Here is a 23,979-nt window from a genome sequence, read left to right on the forward strand (position 1 = left end):
TTTATAGTTAAGCAGGTATTTTCTGCTCGAGGTGAAATTCAGTCAGCAGGGTCTTTACTGTAAATTGAGGTGGTTGCATTATTCACCATATATTTGTTGGTTTGTTTGTTTATAGAAAGAGTTCTAATACATTTATTATATAAAGCCATTCATGGCCCAGAAAATGTCTCATAAATTGATGTCACCTGAGTCAGGTTCAAAAAAACAGTCACCCTGTGGTGATAGTTAAGAAAGGAACAGACCTATGTAGAGATGCACCATACTGACTCCTTTGGCCTCAAATATTACAGTTTTCAGCTGATTCAGTCTGTGCCAGTTAAAAAAAACACCACACTTCAACAGTGCAATGCAAACTTAACGTCATATCCTGTTATTATCAGTGCAAAAAGTTTGAAAAACTGCTACTAATAACTTGGTTAATGATTCTGCTGTAATGATTTTGCTTTATTCCAGTGCCATGATGATAAATGATAGTGTTTTTAGTATGAGTATTTAGTATTATTAGTATTAGTATCTAGTATTCTTCTCAAAGAGAAACTTGAGAAATCAATACTTAAATCACATAAATCCCACGATCCCATGTTCATTCATTATTTTAGTGTAACATCAGTGTTTTAATTTTATTTGATGCTATTGTAATGTTAGGTGTGTAATATTAGTTCAAGGCTATACTTCGCAGGCTCTAAGCAATTAGCAGCTAATTTAATTGCATTCAATTAAAAGCAAAACACTTTAGACACACTGGACCGGGTAAGCAAAAACAGCTGTAATGAATTTCAACTCTTCAACAAAGTAATAAACCAAGTAAAGTTATCAATACCAAACTACTGTCTGCTGTTCTTAGTCCATAAAAGTTCAGTATTTGGAAAAAGCTGAGGATTTCCCACATTACTTGGAGCCTATAAGAGCTAGCATTCAAACTTGCCATTGCATTAGATTTTATTTGACAGTCCTAAAAGTGAAAATGCAAGCACAGGTAGGATTATAATGTGACAGCCATGGCAGCAAGGAGTCAGTCCGCACATGTGTGTATGTGAATAATGGCAGCTCCTGCGGCCTTCAACACCCATCTGTCATACGTCAACTAAGCTCTGCACTGCTGCCATCTCAATCAGCTGACATAATGTTCCACACACACACTTTCTCTGTCTCTCCCTTTTACACGCATTATTTTGACAGCGTGCCACCGTGAGTGTGAGTGGCGAGAGAAACACACACTGTGTCCCCACAGCGTTCCCTGATTAACGAGATGGTTTGTTCTCTTCCTCAGACATCGGCCAATCAGGCACGAGGACACAAATCTCTCCCCACTGGTGATACTGAAGGCCACCGGCCACTATTTATTGGCAATCTCAGCCCTAACTGCCCAGACAGAGAGAGCAACACGCTTGCACAGGCAGACACCACCAACGTGTCTGTCTGTGTGTGTTTTACATGTGCTCCAAGTCAAATTTGCTACAGGAAATATGATGGCAGGCATATAATAAATATAAGTATTACAACGATGAAATAACAGCTTGAAAAACCCCCCACAAAAAAATACAAATACACAGCAACATACATGGAGGAATCTCCTCATTTTTGTTTGTGTTGGTGTTTGAATAGAGTGCAGGTATTAAAGCTGCAAATCACCACATCAAGGCTGTGATTAAAGCAGATTAGGCCTTATAATGGTGTTTAATTAGTCCCAAAACTCATGCACATCAAAATCAGGGGCATGCACATGATATGAGCACACACACCAGTATTTGTAAGCATTTGTGTTTTATGTAGATGTGATGTTGCAAGAATGCATGAGGCCAGCATAAGGACAAATGGACCTTCTACACTATGCATCTGCAATTCATTAAAAAAAACAATGGTTTATTTGAACTTAACAGTTTCCACAGTGATGGTTAGAGGCTGGCTAACATATTGGCTAATATTAGCTATTTGCTGTTAGCCACTGCACTATGAAACGGCTAACACATTAACCTAAAACGCAAAGGATCATTGGTTTGAGACCATGGAAAGATACAAATCCCTCAAAGGATGCATCAGGAAACATCCGCGGTGTGGTGACTCCTCTCCCTCACTGCCCAACCGGTCATGGCAGATGGCTGCCCCTCCCTGAGCTTGGTTCTGCCGGAGGTTTCATCCTGTTAAAAGGGAGTTTTTCCTTCCCACTGTCACAAAGTACTTGCTCATAAGTTGTAAAAGTTTTCTTCAGAATACTTATGCTTACAGTATAACTCACCTTGAGATGACTATGGTTGTGATCTGTCCCTATAATGAATAAACATGAATTGAAATTAAATAACTGTGCAACTGAAAGACACTATATGCTGACCAAATATTATCAACATCTATAAAGACCAATAAAGGATAAGTGAAAATTTAACAAATTAAGAAGAGATGAGAGAAAACAATGTTTGCAAGTGTTATGAGTTTTTACATTATACAGTTTGTCCACCAGAGGACAAACTTCGCTGTTTTAAAACCACATTCCACAATAAAGTTAAATTCGATTCAATTCAATTTTATTGATATAGCACCAAATCACAACAACAGTTGCTTCAAAGCGCTTTATACTCTAAGGTAAACCCTACAATAATACATACAGAGAAAAAAACCCCAACAATCATATGACCCCCTATGAGCAAGCACTTTGGCGACAGTGGGAAGGAAAAACTCCCTTTTAACAGGAAGAAACCTCCAGCAGAACCGAGCTCAGTGAGGGGCGGCCATCTGCTGCGACCTTGGGGTGAGAGAAGGAAAACAGGATAAAGACATGCTGTGGAAGAGAGAGACAGAGATTAATAACAAGTGTGATCCAGCAGAGAGGTCTATTAACACATAGTGAGTGAGAAAGATGACTGAAAAGGAAATACTCAATGCATCATGGGAATCCCCCAGCAGTCTACACTAGTGATGGGAATTCTGGCTCTTTTTAGAGAACCGGCTCTTTCGGCTCAACTCACTAAAAAGAGCCGGCTCTTTCAGCTCCCAACCGGCTCTTCAGGTTGTTTTGTTGCTTTAATTAATTTATTATCAACAACAATATACAAAAAGGAATTACTAATGTAAAAAAACATGGTTTTTAGTATATGTTTACATATAAATATATATGGTGGCCCCTAGAGACAAAGCACGTACAAACTCCAAAACACATTGCTAGCGTTAACTGAACTTCCAAAACAGAGCTACCTAGATCACTTAAATTATATAATTGAAAGCATGTGTGTATTGTTTGTGTATTTATACACAAGCACTCACATATATTCAAATAATTAAAAAAAGATTTTCATTTACCTGTTACTACCACACACCAAATCCGGTCGTTGGTACTTCCTGGCTTGTGTAGCCACTAGGTAACAAAAGCTCAACACTGCCCATAGCATCCTGAAGCACTTCCGTTGTGTTTTGGAGTTTGTACTTGTTTTGGAGGTTTCACATGCTTTGGAATTTGTATGTGCTTCAGAATTTGTATGTGTTTTGGAATTTGCATTTATGTTGGAGTTTTTACGTACTTCGGAGTTTGTACGTGTTTTAGAGTTTGCACGTGCTGCTTCTAGGGGCCACTGTAAATATACTTTTATTTATTCACTCCACATAAAATGTAATAAATAAATCATATAATACAAAAACCAACTATTTCCATTTCAACTTTTAACTATTTCAATTTTCAGCTTTTTCCTTTTAAACAAATTTAAAGTGAAACAACACAAAACACTGCAAACCACAACACAATTAAATATAAATTAAAATATGAAAACAAAAAGAACATGCATATTCTCTGTCATATGGGCCTGCATGAATAAACTTTCTGAATCCTTTATCATCTGCAACTGAAAATAGTTGTGGATGATTACGATACCTTTCTAATGTGATGTTCTTGTCCCTGGCTCTATTTTCTCTCCCTTTCCCTCCGCTCTGTTCCTACCTACCGCCCCTCCCCCCTCTGCTCAGCGCAAGCACAAGGCTCGCGTGCGGAGTGAAGCGGAAAAAAAGTGCGAAAGAGAGGGTGAGAGAAAGAGAGAGAGAAAAAAACGCTTCCAATAAGGAGTTGGTTCGCGTCGTTCACAAAGATTCGGCTCTAAGAGCCATTTCGTTCGCAACCGACACATCACTAGTCGACACCTATTGCAGCATAACTAAGGGAGGATTCAGGGTCACCTGGTCCAGCCCTAACTATATGCTTTAGCGAAAAGGAAAGTTTTAAGCCTAATCTTAAAAGTAGAGATAGTGCCTGTCTCTTGAATCCAAACTGGAAGCTGGTTGATGTAACATCACTGAAAAGTCTTTTAATGACAGGCGAACAGCTAGCTAGCTAGCTAACAACGAAGTAAGAGTAAATACATGCAATTGAAGTAAAATTAACCAAACAAATAAATAAAAAGTAAAAATCAGCTTGATGCAAGATGATTTCATGAATTATTAGATGAAATATTGCCTTTTTGTTAACCTCTGGGCTTAATTGGAAGGATTATTGAAAAGAAGGATTGGTGCTGTAGAACTTCAGCTAAACATTAGTAATTGCCTTGTTTATCTGTTTTCACAGTAAAAATAACCCATGTAGAGAGGTTGTGACAGTGTCACAGCTTTTGCCAAAGACATATTCCTGTTTTGTTTGCTGAAATCTGAAAACAGCTCCTCATGGCAGTCTTTTTCTTTTTTTTCTTTTCCTGAAAGCACTTGACAGCTTTGTTTGTGAAACATTTAATTGTGTTCCCATCAGTTATTTTAAGAAGATGTTGATTGTTTACAGCCTTTCTTTGTTTAATGGCCCCTAACATCATATCTCAGTGACTAAATTACAGATAATCCTGCCATGAACTACAGCTTTAGAACCCAGGCAATGTAGCATCTTTGCATCTCTCCTTCACTTCACTTATCTACTCATGATCCTGTTTCTATTTTAAAACCTTTGCAATCTAGTTCAAGTCAAAAAACAATAAACAGCATACGTAAGACATGTACACTGTAAGACAGATCCTAAATATACATAAGTGATAAACTACCAGAGGACTTATTAGAGAGGAAGTCTGCAAGCCACTGCACTCTTGTGATATTGACACCATATCACATGCATAGCGACACAGTGGGAAGAAATGTGGAAGAAAAGCGAGAAGTGAACTTGGCCCAAATTCTGAACTGTCGTGCATGTGAGTCATGCTGAATATTGCATAGTCAGAACTGCTGTGATGGCAAACATGGCTCAAAGTTATTTCGGCATGCAAGCTAGAGGACAATTATTATAAGGGAAGAGGGAGAAGCGGGGAAGGAGTGAGAACATTAATGAATAGATAAACTGCAAGATTTAAATCTGTAAGAGTTAAATCCGATTTTAAAAATCTTTATTTTGCTTGAAAATGTTAATAGCCATCAGATGCATTTATTTTAACTCTGAGTGGCATGCTGACTGTATAACACTAAGACTTAAGTAAATATTAATTAGGTAAATAGTTATGTTTTTAAAAAAAACGCACTCCAATTATATACTCGGCCCCTGAAAGTCACATTCACCTGGCCATTTGCTACCCCAGCTCCATCTCCCCAAAAAACTAAAATCCTGAAGCCTCCCAACCCCAAAAACAAATTCAAATCCATACACTGTTTTCTATTGTCCAGGATGGACACTGCCTTTTGCTCTATGTCACCTGGGATAGACTGTCCTGCAACCCTGAATATAATACAGTAAGAGGTCAGAAAAATGGATGGATGGATGGATTTAAGCTTTTTGGATTTAGATCAGAAACCCAAACAAAATAATTCATTTGATTTTATTCATTATTTGTCTTTCAAATACAATTTTTCTTTCAATATAGTGTTGTATCCCTTTTGGGGGTCTTTAGAGGTGTGACGGCGCATAAGCTGGAAGGCTAAGAAACAGAAGACAGCAAAAGAGAGAGACAGATGGTTGAAAGTCAGGAAGAACATGCTGAGAAACAGAGGTCAAAAGGAGAATGCATGGGTACAGAAAAGTTAGCTGTGCTGAATGAGCAGAATAAGCACAGAAAATACATAGAAGCCTAAATAGTGCCAAAAAACTGGGGTTTATCAGACTGCCTGGGAATACTTTCAGAAATCTCCCAGAGTTCTGAGCAATGGTGAAGTCTGGAGAAAGTGAGGGATCACAGGGGGATTGTGGGTAATATGCCAAGGAAGCGAACTAACTTTTCTCTGGTGTCAGCACATCTTCTGTGGAGACTGATCTATCTCCCTCTCATTGCTACAGGATGACACATGGCAGGAGAGGTAGAGTCTACACATAAGCTGCTTTTTGACAACACACACCCATACGCACAAGCAAAGAGCACCACACTCATGACATGCCAGCTCGCTCTGTAATTCTCTCAGTGTGATTGTGACCACAGCTGCAGAGGAGTATTACATAAAAGCAAAGACCTTCAGTAGTTAAACTGACTGCACAAACCACTGCTTTATTTATGGCCATTAAACACTCCACAGTTGGAACAAACTGAAATGTTTTAACACATCAAACTGACCCTGATATGATTTTTAAAGGTTTTACTTATTGGTTATCATCATTGCTCCTACACAGAAAAGTCTGGATTGTCTGCACAATGAAGTACGTTTGATTTAATGTAATGCCCAATGACAAATGATCTCATTAGTTTTCTTCACCACAACAAGGAGACATTTATCTTGAACATATCTAAAAACGGAAAACAATATGCAGATTCAGTGTTATGTATTTCATGTCCAACTACATAAAAGTTTCTTATGACCTCTCCTTTTTGAATTGCCTGAAAAACATTTTTTCTTCTCTTCCTGACATATAATTTTTCATTTATATGTTTAAAGTAACAAGTCTTGCAGACTTCAAATTAAAGTGGACATCGCAAAATCAATTATTTTGCTTTTCAACAAAATATTATGCCCCATAAAACACGAGAAAACTTTCCAAAGAAAGTAAAAGCATGGCTGAATGTGCTTTTTTAAAAACTTTTTTTTCAGCTCACAATGACATCAGAAGAGCATCATACTACCACCTCCAGCTAGAACAGAACCTTTGCCAAAGCCTAAGACCTCACGAACACACTTTGCATGATATGGGACTGAGACCATTCAAGTAAAAGTTGCACCTTTTAAAATGAGTTACTTTTCAACAATAAGGCATTTCAGAAAGCATGAGTTTCCCGTAAAAGTAAATGTTTTCCATTTCTGGTTTGCACTGGACTTTTTCACGTGTATTACCACCCAATGTCTTCCATGCAAACTATAGGCAGCTGCAGCAATCAAAAACAATTTTTGGATGTGGCACCCTGTTTGCAACCAATTTCACCTTGCGACAACTAGAAACCTCCAGGAACCCTTTTCCGGGGTCGCTGTCCAATCTGTGGGCCTAATCTTAGATGATATTTGGTAACCATGATGCTAGCTAGAAAGGTACAGCCTCGTTCTGGAATGGGTGTGGCAAGCAGCAACTCATTTGCATTTAAAGCAACAGACGCTAGAGCAGACTTAAAAGCTAGGGATGTACAGATATCCTGGAAGTATTTGTATTATGAGCTGAGATTTCAATGATTCTCGGGAAATGTGAGTCTAAAATGAACCTGTTGTAAAATAACTGTGAAAAAGCCAGTCTTCATTGCAGAATACGTAATGCTGGTGTTTGAACACACGAACCACTAATGAAGGTAGCGCATTATTTATATTTTTGCAGTATTATGAAAAAAGTGTTTATAGCAACATTTTGCCAATGTAAACAGAACATTTTATACTGCTGCATCTTCTCATTAACAGACTAATTAACAAAGATATGTGTTCGCTTGTCTGTGTCTAATCTGCAGTTTTTGTCACTTCCTGTTTCCCACGCTGTCAAACCGAGTGCTCTTCTCATTATTCTGATAATCATCTTGCCAGACTAATGTAAGTCAATCAGTATCTTTAAAATGCAGCTCAGTTCTGTCATTCACGCACCTTATCCCAGACGCTCAGAAAGCCTCATCCAAGTTATCATCGTCCATTTGCTCCAATATCAGCGTCAAAACTCTGGAGGTCAGTGATCTCTCGTTATTGAAATAAAGTAGTCACAGGAAATGCAGTGTCCTAGTAAGTGAGCAGTCAGAAACTCTTTCTCAAAAAGTTATTTCTTAAAGACAACAATGTTAATAAGAGGAAAAACTGTAAAACTCAATCTTAAATTCATAATTTAAAACAGAAATTATGTTTTATCCGAATAGCAGATTAGTTCATTATCAATTTTTAACTTTTTAATTTCACATTTCTACTTAATTGTGACCAGTTGCATTATAGATAAATAACAATGCATTACTTGGCCTTTCATCCACCCTCATAGTGACTAAATTGTGATGCTGCAGTCCTATTACAAAAAGGGTTTGCAGAGCCTGAGTTGCAGAGTTTGTCTCCTACAGTACCACTACTGTATTACTGTAATTGCTCCACACAAGCACATATGATTAAAAGTCAGGGATCAGCGGTATATCAACCACAAAATGACCCATCTGGATTTGACGGTCACTCCGGGTCAGTGGGTGCAGTAAACGGAATAACAAAACGGGTATTTTCATCTCCTTCTAAGCTCTAATCGGGCCTTGTTTTCTCCTCCTTCTCTTCATCCTCTCATCTCTACGCACTCGCCGCTTTTGTTCGAGCTAAATCTGAACACATCAGACTAATGCTACAAGACGTATCAGCCGGCTCGGTGGAAGAAAAGACACAGGAAGAAAGGGATGATTGATGATTCCCCTTCCCCTCCCTCATCTTTCTTCATGACATTGAAAAAAAAAAAAAGGCACTGATTACAAAAAAAAAAAAAGGAGACTTAAATACTATGTTAACCATCAGCGAGTTTTCCCAGAGTCATAACTGCATGCGTCTATCTTCGATACTTGCATTATAGCCTTTGTGGAATGAACAGGCACAGAGCTGCGCTTTATTCAATTAAAGTCCCTAGGGGGCGCAGCGGCAAATGAACTGCAGCCTAACAAACTCCCACCACTACACATCACCCTGCTAATCAGGCAAAGGCAACAAAGCACACACTCTCTGACATTTTCAATCTCGCTGCATTGATATCTGAGCTTTACTGCTATCGTGCAAACAGAAACACACAAACTCAAAAAAATAAAATGCTTAATTTACACAAGCCACAAACAGAAACAAAATATGTGGTTTGACTTTATTACCAGTAAATTAAGAAACTTAGTTGAAGGCAACTATATCAATAACACTAACCTTTCAGCGTTATCATATATCACCATGTGAGTTGGCTGTAATATCAGGTGAAGTACGCGCGCGCGCGCGCGCGCGCACACACACACACACACACACACACACACACACACACACACACACACACAGAGAATAAAGTCTAAAGAACTGTGTATTTTAAATATCACATGCTGCATATCTAAAAAAAAAAAAACTAAACAAAAGAACAAACCCCTTCTCTACACACTCACTAATAATTTTGCTTTTGAGGAACATGTTTACTCGTGCTTGTAAGCGCTACACACAGGATGGGGAATCTGCTGTAATAGCGCTGAATGCATCTCTGTCTCCACAGGGATGAAAGCCTCATTCACATGAGAGGCTCCATTAACCTCCGAATCAGCTGCTTCGGTATTACATCCTCTTCACACAAACATTCCTGCATTAACCTACACGGTTTTTCAATGAATGGTTTCTCATCCTGTGCGCCATTATATTGCAATTTGAAGTCCCCGTACACCCACACAGGCACTTTAAGTTATTTTGGCTGATTATAGTTAATCTCACACTTATGCTGGGTTGAACTGCAATGGAAGTCAGTAATAAACTTGGAGTAGTTATCCAGGTTATTTGGTTCCAAGCTGCCTTGCCATAACAGATTCAAGTGAATAGAAATTATCCTGGGAGGAACCATAATCAGGAAAAATAACTTTTTATTTATTTTATTTATTTATTTGTACCGGAGCCATGTAGAAGGTTTAACCCTTGGAAACAATGTCAAAATTCTGCCAAGGCGCAGAATTTTTAGGAATGGCAGCGGATCTGGCGCTTCTCTGAGGTGTGCCAGATTTAACACAGCGTGTGTGTGACTGTGTGTGTATGTGCATGTTTGCAGCACTGTGACAGTAGTGGGAGGAAGGAAGTCACACACCATCTCATCTTCCTTGAGCGTCTGTCCCTTAGGTTGGCTGGTTATATAACTGATGTCAAGACAGAACGCTGGCCACCTCTAGGGAGGTATGTGGCACGAAATTGTAGTTACACAGTACCTGCTGCCTTGTGCCAGCCCTGTGATGAAGCCTGCACAGGTAGAAATAATGTATCTTATTGTATTAGCCTTGCACACTTTCAGTCCAATTTATTACTTTCGTCAATTAGATCAATATTATACCAAATTTAAATCTGAAGCAATAAACCTATCTTTGTTTTTATTTATTTTGTCTTTAAGTATATTTTATACCTGACTAAGGCTTAACAGCTGTATGATGTACTTTCAATGCCTGAATAAGTTGTAAACATGCTATATAAATACACCAGATGTGGGTATGCGTCCTCAGTAAGGCTTTGCTCTGTCCTTCACACAGTTTCCCACCACAGTGGGAGAGTTTCTGTACAGGCTGTGTTTTTAATATTCAGCGCTGTCTGACTTCCAGCCCTCCTCGTCTGCTCTGTGCTCTTGACGCAATTTCTGTATTTTTAGCATAATAGAGAGGAGATCCCTTTCTTGGACACTCGTTGGATACTTCGAAAACAGGATGGCGCACGTCTTCTAGAATCACAGCTAGAATGTCTATCTCTCTATCTATCTAAATCTAAGCTAAACATCTAAGCTGTGATCTTTTCAATATTGCACTTCATTTACAATTTAACTGACGGTGCTGGAAAAAACAAAAACCCAAAGAGAACCCTTTTGAAGAAAATCCAGTTAAAAGGCCGCACATTTAACTGTGCCGTCGAATTTCACCATCAAGGGCAAGGCTCTGAATATTTGAACACCACACCAGAGGCAGTGCAGAGGCTCAGAAAGGTGCTAATCTTGTCAGAGCACTATGATCACCATGATTATAGTGACACTCTCTCAATCACTAGGCCTGTAATAACGCTCTACCCCTTCATCCCTGTAAGGCTTCCCTTCTCTTCCACCTCACTCACTCTCTCTTTGTCTTGCAGGCAGACAGGCACCCACGCACAGACACATGCGCACACATGCACACAAACACACAAACACACACAGACAGACTGTGTGTGCATGGGTCAGTGCGGCACCGGTGGCTGCAGACTGGAACAGAGGTCGGCCGCACCCTGCTATTATCCCCAGAGACCTGTTCAGTTTAAAGGCAGTGCTGTGGTGCACTGAGTGACAGCTCAATGGAAGGCCCGCTGGGAGCTTACAAGCAGGTGAGGAGTCAGACAAACCAGAGGGAGAACACACACAGAGGGACATAGTGCAGGCACACCGGCAAATACACACCTACACACCGGCAGACACATAAACATCAATGCTCCTAGTTGGCTGTGAGTTAAACAGGCAAGGGATAAAACTGTCAAATGCAGTGGGAAGCACACATACATGCAGGGACACATGACTACACAAACACACACATGCTGAGTATGGTAATAAGGCAGTCATGTTCTTCAGGGATGGAGGCAGTGGCCACAGAGAGAGAGAGAGAGAGAGGAAGCAGCTGGCTGTTAAAATACTTCCCCTCCTAGCACTGTAATTTCCTCCCAGAGGCACACCTGGCCAACACTCATTCACACATACGTACTGTATGCGCGTGTGTGCTTTGTGTATGTTTGCGCACAGTGCATGCATGCATGTGTGTTTTCGCATCTGCGTATGTGTTTTTTCTTTAGTTCTGCTTGACTGCGCGCGCCTGTGTGTGTGAGTGTGTGTTTATGCTGTCACTAATGTTCACGGCTGATTCAAAGTGGATCCCTGCTGCCCAATATAACACCCATATTATTATACAGCATTACAAGTTATTACAAACACGAGGCTCATGTTACAGAGGCAGCTATTGGCACAAAATCTGAGACTAGTATCTTTTTTGGAAAAAAAAAAGAAAAGCCTGCAAAACTATTGTTAGAAAATTTGGGTATAAATAAAAAACTCTTAATTCAATGGTTTTCCATTTACAGCTCTCTATATTTATTTTGGACAGCTAGCTTTAGTTTTGCCCCTATTTAAAAACAGTGAGGTTTTTAAATTAATAATTTTTGCTGCCAACTTTGGGGTTTCCCTGCTTTAGATGCCCAGCCTTGGAAAATGACTTTGTTTACACAGGTTACATATGGTAAAGGTTCTCCTCTAGAACCGCTTCTTCCAGAGCTAAAAACACCAGCCTTAAGACAAAGGTCAGACAGCTCAGTTTCATTCAGCTAAAGCTCAGAGAGCCATTTTATTCAAGGGTGAATGGAAAGACAGTGCTGGAATGGGATTATGTTGCTTCAGGGAACTGGGCCAGATAATGCAAATTGACAGAAGTATTAATCTGCCAGTTAAAAGTGAGATGGGCGATGTTTCGAGGGACCCGATTGTGCAAGTGCAATGTACTGTGTCTGTTAAGCTTTGATTGTAGGAAATTTGTTGTCTGTTAACATGCTGTGATTAGGCAATCAGAACAGTTGGAAATTAATCGCTATAAACAGATAGATGCATATGAATATGTAGAATCTGTAGGCAAGGGACACATGTTTGGTACTAGATGTTCTGGTTTATTTTGGTAGTTTGAGCAATTCTGGTTGTGAGCTGGTAGAGAGAGACTAAGGAAGAAAACGGTGGCTGTGGCTCAGGTGGTTGAGTGGGTCAACTATCAGTCGGTAGATCCATCCCTGATTCCTCCGTGTGCTAAAGTATCCTTGGCCAGTTGCCCCAGTTGTGACAGTGCAGGTACTTCAACTTCCTCCATCAGGTCAAAGACAACAATTAAGTTAAGCTGACTTAGGTTGATCCTAAACTGGCTGAAGGTAAGAATGTAAGCGTGAATGGTCTGACATCATTAACCATTTCTGTGTCCAAAGGTTCCTTTGGTTCCCCAAAATGAAACAAACACTGAAGCTCGAGAGTTAAGAATTCTCCAAATTCTTACAGCTCCAATAAAATGATCAGTGTGGCTGTTCTCCCAGATGTTGCAATAAAATCTAGCATTCAGGCACCCATAAAAGAGGCTTTACAAGGGTTTAGCAGAGTTAGAAATTAGCAGGAACTTAACTCATTAGTTTCCATCTAAAGGTGCTGACTTGTTCTAAAATAAATAAATACATAAAATGTACAGCTCTCCTATCACTTTGAACGCAAATAAAGACACAAAACTTAACAACAGGAATGCTTGGAGAGTTTTGAACTTGGGCTAGCTAACGTATAATAATGTGCTATCTGCTATGCTAGCTACAATGTTGCTACCTGCTATGCTAGCTACAATTCTATGCTTAGGCTAATATAAACACAATATAAGAACGATGTAAAACTAGGGTTACATTTTTCCTCAATAAAAGTTTAGGGTCATCAATGAACAGAGATAAAAAACCATCATACAGCAGGAAGAACTGAAATGGAGCAAATCTCACCAGATAACACCGGAGATCATCCCACAACATGAGATTAGTCATAAATTTCTCCATGGTTTGGATTACGCACTGTGAGAAAGTTGTGGTCTTAGCAAATTATCAACAGTGTTAAGTGTTCAAATATTTGGTGTTTCAGACACCGTCAGCCCTGTGGTTACACAATGAGTTTTTAAGGATTTAGCTTAAACACATGCTTCACAGGAACGGCTTCTGTTTTTAGGGGCTTGTTTTTATTAAATAAAATAAGACATAAATCATGACAACATGTTAAAAAGACAAAAGCCTTAATGAACTGAGTAATAGCTTGGAGCCAGAGGGTTGGTATGGACTTATACAAGCAGATGGGGAAAAGTTTAAAAATGGGACTTTGGTTGTGTGGAAGTCGTTTTTTTTTCTCTTCATGCATTTAAAGCTTGTGGTCTGAAACAAAGGGGTTAAAAATGACTCAAGCAAGAGAGAATGTGACCTTCCCAGCATTTCACGTAGCTATTTGGGATTTCCATCAAGAGGCACGCCATAATGCAAAGTGTCTGCTGGGGCCCCGGTTACACGCTGAAGATGAGTTCAGGCCATTTATGAGTTGCGTGTGCTCACATCTCTAAGTGCTTAGTCATGAGTCGCCTCTTAAAACCCTTGCACCATATGACTATCCATGTGTCACACCGGCAGACGGAGAGGTGGGGGCAACAGTGGTGGAGGGGATGCAGTATAAGGAAATAAAAAAGGAGTAAAGTGAGAGAGTTAGGCAAAGAAAGATATACAGAGAGAGAGCGGGACCCGAGGGAGCCTCCTTCATTTTCTGGATGTGGGAGGCAGACATTAAGCTACAGTGACTAGCACTACTGGCCTCTGTCTGACCCTCTCCAACTTCCTCTTAGCTCAGGCCAAGACTGACACGTCATCGTATCGGCGCTGTGCAACGTGGCGCACACGAACAACACAACAGCACCAATCTAACAACAGCTCACATCAGCCCTGAACGTTAAAGCGGATTAGGGTACAGCACAAAACATGCGAGAACACAGAGAATATCACCGCCTGCGGGGTAAAACAAATGTAGGCTTTGTATGCATGTATAAAGCCCCGTGTAGCTGCCACAGCCCTTCGCCCGGTGTCAGCCCACCAGCTAATTGCAGGCATTTCCCCCCAAGGTTGCAGGGAGCCTTTCTGCCTTGAGAACAAAATATCAACCTTGGGAACGAAATGTCAGGGAAAACACAAGAGCTGCAATGAATTACATTTATATTATGTATATAAGTACAAAATAAAACCAAATGATACCACGCAAACAGAATGTTAGAGCAATGCATCATCTAAAGCAATAGATCCGATGTAATTAAGTAATAATGCAGGATACAGTAGCATTAATAAAGAATATTTATGTGAGATTCAGGCACATGTAAAAGAGTTTGTGAAGAGCGTTATGGGGAAAAAGCCCTCCAGTAGTCCATCTGTTTGGGCATGTCTCAGCGCCCTGGACAAACACTGCAGTAGCACTAAAACACATGCTTGCATGCATGCAGCTGGAGGAACACATGCACAGACAGTCCTGCCTCCAAAGACTAAACATTCAACTACAGCCTTATAGGCTGGCCTCTGGAATTTGTCTGGGGCATAAAGTAAGCAAAGCAAAGTCAAACTCTGTATAAGAGAGCAGACGATTAAGGAAAATTAGCTGAACAGAAGGGCACTGACCAAAAACCAGATAAAATGAGATAAAATGAAATTACTGGGGAGGAAGAAATGCCTTATTAAAAGATGGGGCTCTGCCCGCCCAGCAGTAAAAAAAAAAGAAGACAAATACGGCAATCCTTTGCTTTTTTATTGCCCCAGCAATTAATTGACAAATGTGTCACATTAATAATAAAGCTCGCTCTCTCCACTTTGGACATTGATTTACACCTTCCTCAGCTTATGGTGTAAGAAAGTGATCAATCTCACTCCTTCTTCATCTCCCTCTCTCTTTCTTGAGCTCCACTATTACCTTGCTAAATATAACTTCCTTCCCTCTGTCTTTAGCCAGGAAATGAGTCCAGCATTCAATATCTGGCTGTGAATTACACAAGCCTGGCATAGGAGATCTTCAGAAATGATTGATCTATTATTAATTAATTTGCTAATGTCCTCGATTGATCTACAGGTGGGGAGTGATTGTCTGGGAAAGAGAATATGAGGGGGATACAAGAGGAAAGTAAAAAGAAGAAGAAGAAGAAAGAATTGATTTCTTTTTAACCTGAGGAAGGTGGAGAGAAGAAGAATCTGTGTGTAAGATCTATACTGCATTTCTTGTATAGCGCTGAGCGATATGATGCAACAACTGGAAGGTAAACCTTGTGTTTACATAATGTTGTGGTCTAGAATAGCTAGGACAAAAATGATAAAAAGGAAAAAAGAGAGAGAAACAAAGAGAGCGATCCACATCAAATGCTACTGGGAGCAGCACATGCCTGCTCGTCTGTCTGTCTGTCAGTCTGTCTGTCCGCTTAGCCTTGAAAATCCCAGCACTCAAAGCCAGACGACCACAGAACTCATGCCCACGCCACACACGCACACAGACACAAACGCGCACACACACACACAAACGGGCTCGCACAGTAGCCTGTTCTATCCTACGCTATTGATCTGCACCCCACTCTTCATTAGAAAGAAAGATTCAAAGGCAAGAAGGAGCAGTGAGACGTGTTGTGTGTGCCTATGTGTAAGGCTAAGTGTAAACGTATGATCAAGGGAGTTGTGTAAGCTGTGTGTGGTTGTATATGTATGTGATTCCATAAAGTTTTTCTTTCTTTCTTTCGTTTTTGTAAACCCATATGCATGTGTGCATGTATGTATGTGGATGTACTGCCAGGTATCAGTAACAGTGGGAGCAGATCTGTGTTACTCTAATGCAGTCTGTCCTCACTGGGTGTTCCTATGGAAACTCTCTCTCTCTCTCTCTGTATATTATTAGACATTCTTGAGTCAACTGCTCAGAATAGGAAGACACAGATCTCATCTATTGCAATGCACTCAGTATAAAGTCCTTCAGCTCACACCTGAACTGCGCGGCAGCTTAATTTCCTTGAAATTATTTTCACTTTTGCGATCGTGGGAGATACTGACTCTTGAACTGGTCAGTTTATTAACTTGTAGACATCAGATCAATGAGAGCAACTGGAGGGTCACGTCTACTGACTCGGGCCTGAGGCGTGCAGAGCAATAGCGGCGCTCTATTTTCTGGTAATTTTTCGATTTTTGTTTGATTAATTCTTTTAGTATTAGCACAAAACAAGAAGGCCTTGTGAAAAAAATACTCACATACCTCCAAACAAAACAAAAACAAACAAATTTAATACTAGTAGGTTTTTGTAACATGTAACAGACTAATTAGTCCAGTTCTTTTTTGCAGACTTTTTGCAGTTCCTTTGATTTAGATCTGCTAAATAACAAACAGTATTTCTCACACGACGTTAAAGAAAGAAGCTTTCCCAGCAGATTCTGACAATAATGCGTGCTTTACATTTGCTTTAGTCAGTATATGAATGACTAACTATAAACAGGTGTGTTTATTGAACCTTTTTACAATTAAAATAAAGAAATAAATAATCTGAATCAATTTGTATATTTGTTTCTATTTGTTTAGTTTATGTTAGCATATAAGGAGGTTAGGATTATGGCTTGATGATGTAGACCTTTCAAAAACTCATGTATCTAAAACCTTCAGCTCTTTTGAATAGTATTGTATCTGTGGTTGAGAGCAAACTCAGTGAGATTGGAAAAATTTCAAGCTAGATTCAAGGTCAACAACAACAGAGCACGACACGGCAGTGGAAAGAGTGAAGTTTCCACAACGATCTATGTAAATATGAGTTAACACAAGCTAGTTTACTCCAACTGCAGGTACCAAGCTGGGATCAGTGGGAAGGTTGCATCAGTAAAGGTTTTTTAAACCCAACCCCCACATGAACCATCATCTTTTTTGCATTATTTTATTGCTAAATAAGGTTGACCACTCATCAACCTTTAAAAAGAAACCTTTTTGCATCTAAATGTGTTTGAAAATTTAATATGGTTGAAGGTCATTGTCAAACAACATATTAATAGCATTCTTCTGAGTGGTCAAATGACCATGAACAAAGAGCAACACACTGCCAAGGTACACAGACTAGTATTACCAGAATAAACATGTTTATAGCATTTATGTACAGCTATGCGTAAATTATGTTTCTCATGTAATCACAGGGTTATTGTGTTGCACATTGAGCCTCCGGACAGCCAAAGCACCGCAGCTGTGCAATGTTCAACTCCACCGATTGATGGAGTTCAAACAATTTAAGACTAACTTCTTCTTTTAGTTGCTGCATTGTCTGGCAATAAATTTACATTTATATCATAATATTCAGAATATTGAGTATTTGACTATATACTCATCTTCCCTTCCTCTAATTCGTGAGCTGACACAACATGGGAAACTTTTATATTTTGCTCGCCAAAATGACATCCATACCTGTTGTTTCAGTTTATTGATTTCATCTGTAGAGTGGAAAATGGAGGCAATCGCGACGAGAAACAAAAGACTTAAGACGCAGCTGTCAATAGTTGGGTTGCGGTCACGTGGTTCTGATGACGTGCGGAGGCAGCGCGATTTTTGAGTGGAGGGCGGAAGTAAACATGGAGGACACTGTGGAGAGTCAGGAGAGCAGCTATTGTGCAACTTTAGACCCCGTTTCTCGGGAGAGATATAAACAGATAGTTAAAAAAATATATCGGACGTGATCCGTATTCTTTGAAAATGTCCGAATACACCACAGAAGTAAAGGATTTGCCTACTATCGAGGCTGTGGATATCACCAACTACTTGGTCCTCCAGACTTCTTACTACACTAGGCAGCAAATGAAAGCTTTCAAGAGTCTGGAGGCGTACAATTTTTTTGTCAGCGGGTGGGTCCACAACCTTGGAACAAAACGTCTCCGTGATGGATACAGTTTGGTGTTTGCAAGGGTGAGTGTTTGTTCTTATATTGCTTTATCTTAAACACGCTAACAGTTAGCGGTAGCGGCTTTAACGTCAACAAACATGCCACATCCTTAGGACTTCGTTAGAGTGACAGTTGTTTGTTTCAAGGTAAACCATTCTCAGCGGTCTAACGAGACACCTCTGAAGACTTGGGTAATTGCAAAGGAGGATGGAGAAGTGATTGCAGCTCATTGCAATTGTATGGCAGGGTTAGTAGCCTGTTCTCCACTGTCACTAGGCTCAAATCCGGGCTCTCAGCCGTCTGTTGCATATCCAAAATCGCCTCTGCACATCGATGCTGTTCTGCCTTAAGCTTCATTCTTTTCTCTCGTTTGAGAACTGATTCCGATCTGGGTTTTCGTTCGTAACCGAGATTGACCGTCGGAGCCCAGTCCTCCGACTCTTCGTCATCCAAAGCACTTGGGCAGCCTATAGACCCAATCAAGTCAATATTAGACTACTAACTTAAAAGCACTAAGTAAACGAGAATTTAACGACAACCTAATGCTAATAAGTTCGTTTGCAAACATAACATTACCTCTGACGAAGTGGTCGCTGCAGACACGGGCATTGGCAGACTCTGCTCCTCCCGACTGTAAACGTAAATTTAAAATCCATTTTTTCCTACGTTTTTCGGTTAGAATTTTCCATTTTTCTCCTCTTCGTTGGGCTATTTTTGGTACCCTAAAATACCGTTTATCAGTTTCTCTGGTCGACCTACTGGAGCATCCGTAAACACAACAGGACATAGGCATTTTGCGTACTGTCTGTCTGTGATTTTGCGCTTATCTTTTTCACTTCCGACCGCCAGTCAAATTTCGCGCTTTACGTCGACGTCACGTCTACGTCAAATGAAACCTAGCTATTATTAAGGGAGCCAAGGCAGTGCATAATTCTGTACAGGAACACAGAGGGTGGTACCTCACCAGTCACACATGTGTGTCTCCATATGTTACTCCTTCCTCACTGGAAAATTAGTGCAGTGACAAGATGTGTTTGAGGGTGTGTAGGTGTAATCTTTTTGACAGTGAGGCACGCTCGCACTGTGACTCACTGTCTTTGCACACAATAGTTTGATATGATTATATAACAAGGTGAGCGTTAGGGAAGAGTTTATTTAATGGGAGAACAGCTTGGGTTGTGCTTCAGCATATATTGTTGAGAACATAACCATGGCACAACTAACACTTGCACGACTTATCCAGGTTTAAAATTTAGTGTGAATGACCTGCACTTAAGTTGGAAGTCAGTGTTACTGAATAACTTCCACGTGTGGCTAGCTCCGATATAAAAAGAGAGGAGAGTGTAGAGCTGAATCGTGCCTAAAGAGCTTCAAAAGTAGAGGACAGTGCGATGAGAACTACAGACTAACCTCTGGAGTGGTAGTCGTTCGCTGCGCTGCTGATGGGCACTTTCTTAACGGCTGAAGAGCGATAGACGATGTGTGTCCTTCCTCCTCCCCCCTCCTCCTCCTCTTCTATCACTCCATCGCCCCTCTCGACTGGCTCGATAAAAAACTCCTCTCTCTCTGTCTTGATCATACCGGCCTGAAAAAGAAACATGACTCATTATATCATAGTAATACTTATCAGTCGCTAACATGACACCCAGCTTCTCCTCATCCAATATGTGCCTCCATCCCTCACCTCCCTGATAATTTAAAGAAAGAATCGAAGGAGAAGAGAAGGGGAGAGCGGTGATCCCTCCTGGGGCCCCCGCAGAGGTCCAGAGTGACACCTGGCATCTCAAATGGCCAACACAAGAGCAGGAGATGAGACTGTCCCACTCCCATCCTCCGCTAACACATCCTGTCAGGTAATTCCCCACATCCCTTGTGCACACACTCACACAACACACATCAGCCATGCTCACTGGGAATGTGCATGTGAACAGGGGTGAGGAAGAAGAGGTGGTGGCAAGTAAAGAAGAATACCCACAAAACACACACACACACAAAAGGGGGTTGCGTACACATACATGGGGAAAACAGGCACTGGGAAAATTGCCCGTCACTCTCTGTTATTCCATCTGTCTGTTTAAGACAACTGGTAATTACCAAGGCAACGCACTGCTGTAGAGGAAAGAGAACACACAGAGAGGATTGCGAGGCTTTTGAGAGGAAGAGAGCAAAAGAAAGAGGGTGATAAATGAAGGGAAAACATTGATACGATCAGCATGTGCCTGTCGGCTTTTCTCTCCGCTCTGACAGGAGAAGGAAAATATGACGAACAAGCTGAAGACAGGAAAGTGAGCTGATGATAGAAAAAAAACATGCGTTACAGATGAATGAGGAATAAATAGCTGCGTGTGTACTGTACTGCATAGAGATTAGCTGAAGCAGGTGGAGTCAGAAGCCTTACAATGATACCAACACCTCAAATAAAAACAGGCAGTCTATTAAGCTCTGATAATGTCTGGGGGCGTGGTCAACATGATCTCTTAAAAAGCAGACCCCAAATGCATGTCCCCCTGCAACACAGTGCCAAATTTAAATGCAAAGTATGCCAACAACTGTTACACAATAAAGGCTTATTGAGAAAAGAAGGCTTTTAATCCAATACAAGGGTTTTTAATATGAACAGTTTATATGAAGTGTATTGTAGCGAGTTCCAAGGTTTTTAGTGAAACTCCTGGACAAGCATGCTATCTCATAATAACCTATGTGTTTGTTCCATTGTAAAACTCAAGACTCAAGACACATTACAGTCCAACTGATATAGGATTTGATGATTTTATAATCTGATATATACCTGAGTGCCTAATATGGTAAATATGAAAGGTTACAAAGGTCGATCAAGATGTCATTAGATCAATGGAATGAGTACATGACTTAAATAATTAGGCTGGCTCTTCAATGAATGTGCCATGCTACCTTTAAAAAATGGTGCTAGTTTGGTTTTATATCCAATATAAGATACTGGACCTTTAGAGCAGCGGTCCCCAACCCCCGGGCCTCGGACCGGTATCGGTCCGTGAGTCGTTTGGTACCGGGCCGCGAGAGTTGAGGCTCAGGTGTGAAATGTATGGTTTTCAGGGTTTTTATCGGTTTTCAGTGTTATTTTGTTATCGTTTTTATCGTTAACTCGGTTTTCTTGGGTCTTTTCACGTGTGTTATGAATAAATCTTCTTTTTTTCGATACTGGTACTAGTTTTATTTTGTTGTATTTATCCGCGACACCCTAAAGGCCGGTCCGTGAAAATAATGTTGGGCATAAACCGGTCCGTGGCGCAAAAAAGGTTGGGGACCGCTGATGTAGAGGGACCTCGAAATCCCTCAGTCATAACCTAAAATTAAAATAAGCTTTGTCTGTTTATTTGCTTGGTGTGTTTATTTATGTATTTGGAGAAATTCAAAGCATTTCTGTTTTTGCTTGAGTTTTTCTAGGACATTAGATCATTTTCTTGTGATTTAGTGGACAAATACACACGAATGATGAATTTAGTTGATGCGATGTACAGTGTGTTTTTTGCCACTGCGCTGTATGAATACAACTGATTAGACTTCATGCTGTGTGAGAAAAAAGTAAAATAACACATGCACTACATTTGTCATTATTTCTTTTTCTTATTCAGTGCAGTCTTTAAAAAATCCATTTTATTGGCTACATCTGTATCAGTAATGTCTCTATAGTAGAGTACAGGGAGTCTAAATGCATCAAATCTAAAGAAATATGCTTGGTGGAAAAAAGTATGCGTAGTACTTATTGACTTTTCTATCAGAAATGGAGAATATGAATTTGTATGCTCCTAGTATTCCTCAGAGAGGCTGATTTGAAAGGATATTAGCAAAAGTTGCCCCTTAGAAATTAAAAGGTGCTCTTATTCTTGCTCTCTTCGTTCCTTCCTCTGTCTGCCTCTCTCCTTCACCCTGCCAGTCTGATGCTTTAGTCCCAGAAGGATGTTGACAAGTCACTGACCTGCCTCCCCTTTTCTCTTTTTCTCTTTCTCTTTTCTCGGCTCTCTCTTCCCATCCCTCTATTTTTTCGAGCTATGGTGCAGCATTCTGATTGGATCTGATGGATCTGCGATGGTGCATGCCTTCCCACTCTAGAATACCAAGCAGATGTGAGAGGAGAGCCGTGTCAAAGAAAAAAAGATGACATGTAGGACTGGGAGACATGCTTAGATCAACCAGAGCCCGCATAGTGGGGGTGGAGGGTCAGAGAGAGGAAAATGAGTGTGATCATATAAGAACTGGAGAAAAGCTTTGAGAAAGTGATGTAAATAGACACTATAATAGAATGAACAGTGAAAAGCACCGTCTTTATCTCCTCTAAATCATGGACACCCAAGTCCAAGCCAAGGGGATTAAAGGGAGGCTTGTCCAAATGCTTTGTCCGGATGAAGCAAAAGTTCAGATACAGAGTCATCAAAGCAGAGTCATTCAAAGACACAACTGAAAACCATGTTTGTATGTAGGCAACCTGGACTCTGCTAGCTTTGCTACTCAATTAAGTCTCTCTTATTTGAAATTTCCTTTATTGGTCTTCATGAAAAAATGAGGTGTGTTACTGTTTGTCTCCCTGTTGTGAGAAAAGCTTCAACTATAACACTTGCTATTAGAAACGGAAGCAGCGATTTTCATTTACACAGGGATCATTTTGTTTAACTCCCATGAAAGAAAACAGGAAGAGCATCAGCACATAATTCAGTTTTGTCAATTTCCATAAAACTCACAAATGCTCACAAGTGTAATTTTTAAAACTTTGTAGTCGTAACCTCTGAAGTCTAATGACTTCAAACCACGCTGCTTTGGCAGTCGTTGCTTTCACGTAAAATCTTTCCCGCTTGAATCACACCGATACGCTTAATGGTGAAAGCTGCAAAGAAACGTATCCTTGACTGACACTGCACTACTTTGACTAAGGAGAGTGATTTCTGCTAATTCGATGATCCTTGCAGTGAGTGTTGTGCAATCTGATGGCTCTGCATGACGTGTGGCATTTGGCTGATGGGTAACTTCAATAATAGTGCACAAAAATGTTGTCTCCATTTAAAGAACACTGTTTGCAAATGTCTGTATTCCTCTAAAATTATGTAACATCAGAAACACACATTAAAATGATGTCATCTGGTGATCCGTAAAATCTCAAGCTTCCTGCCAAGTGGATATTCAGCTGCTTTTATGAATTTTTTTCATTTCCTTTGTAATTGCTGTAGCTTAAAAAATCATCGCCCTATAACTAGTTTTGCCTGTTCGGGGACTGCTCTAGGCTCAGCTGCCTTGCTAGCTGCTGTTCTCTTATTACGGTAAATTCATTGTGCTCCTTTGGGTGATGAGCCTCACGTTTTATTAAGTTTGACATGTTAAAATTTAGCTTATTAGCTTCCCTCCCCTCATGAGGCACTTAACTCTAACAGAATCACTCTCTACATTTCATCATCATCTAAAAACCTTTTATAATCTGTATATTAGATCACACACATAAAGCAGCCTTGGGTTTGGGTGAAAA

The 23,979-nt window shown here is 40.3% G+C and overlaps 1 protein-coding gene across 2 annotated transcripts in view; it reads right to left on the reverse strand.

The window, feature by feature from the left end:
- Positions 1-23,979, reverse strand: part of adamts2a (ADAM metallopeptidase with thrombospondin type 1 motif, 2a) — a 146,899-nt gene that overhangs the window by 63,545 nt on the left and 59,375 nt on the right. For both annotated transcript variants that reach the window (XM_004571705.4, XM_076873267.1), the window contains exon 3: positions 19,899-20,073. In XM_004571705.4, coding sequence (XP_004571762.3) covers positions 19,899-20,073 — 175 coding nt within the window. The remainder of the gene's footprint in view (positions 1-19,898; positions 20,074-23,979) is intronic.

Source organism: Maylandia zebra, linkage group LG2 (genome assembly GCF_041146795.1).
Source record: "Maylandia zebra isolate NMK-2024a linkage group LG2, Mzebra_GT3a, whole genome shotgun sequence".
NCBI lineage: Eukaryota > Metazoa > Chordata > Actinopteri > Cichliformes > Cichlidae > Maylandia > Maylandia zebra.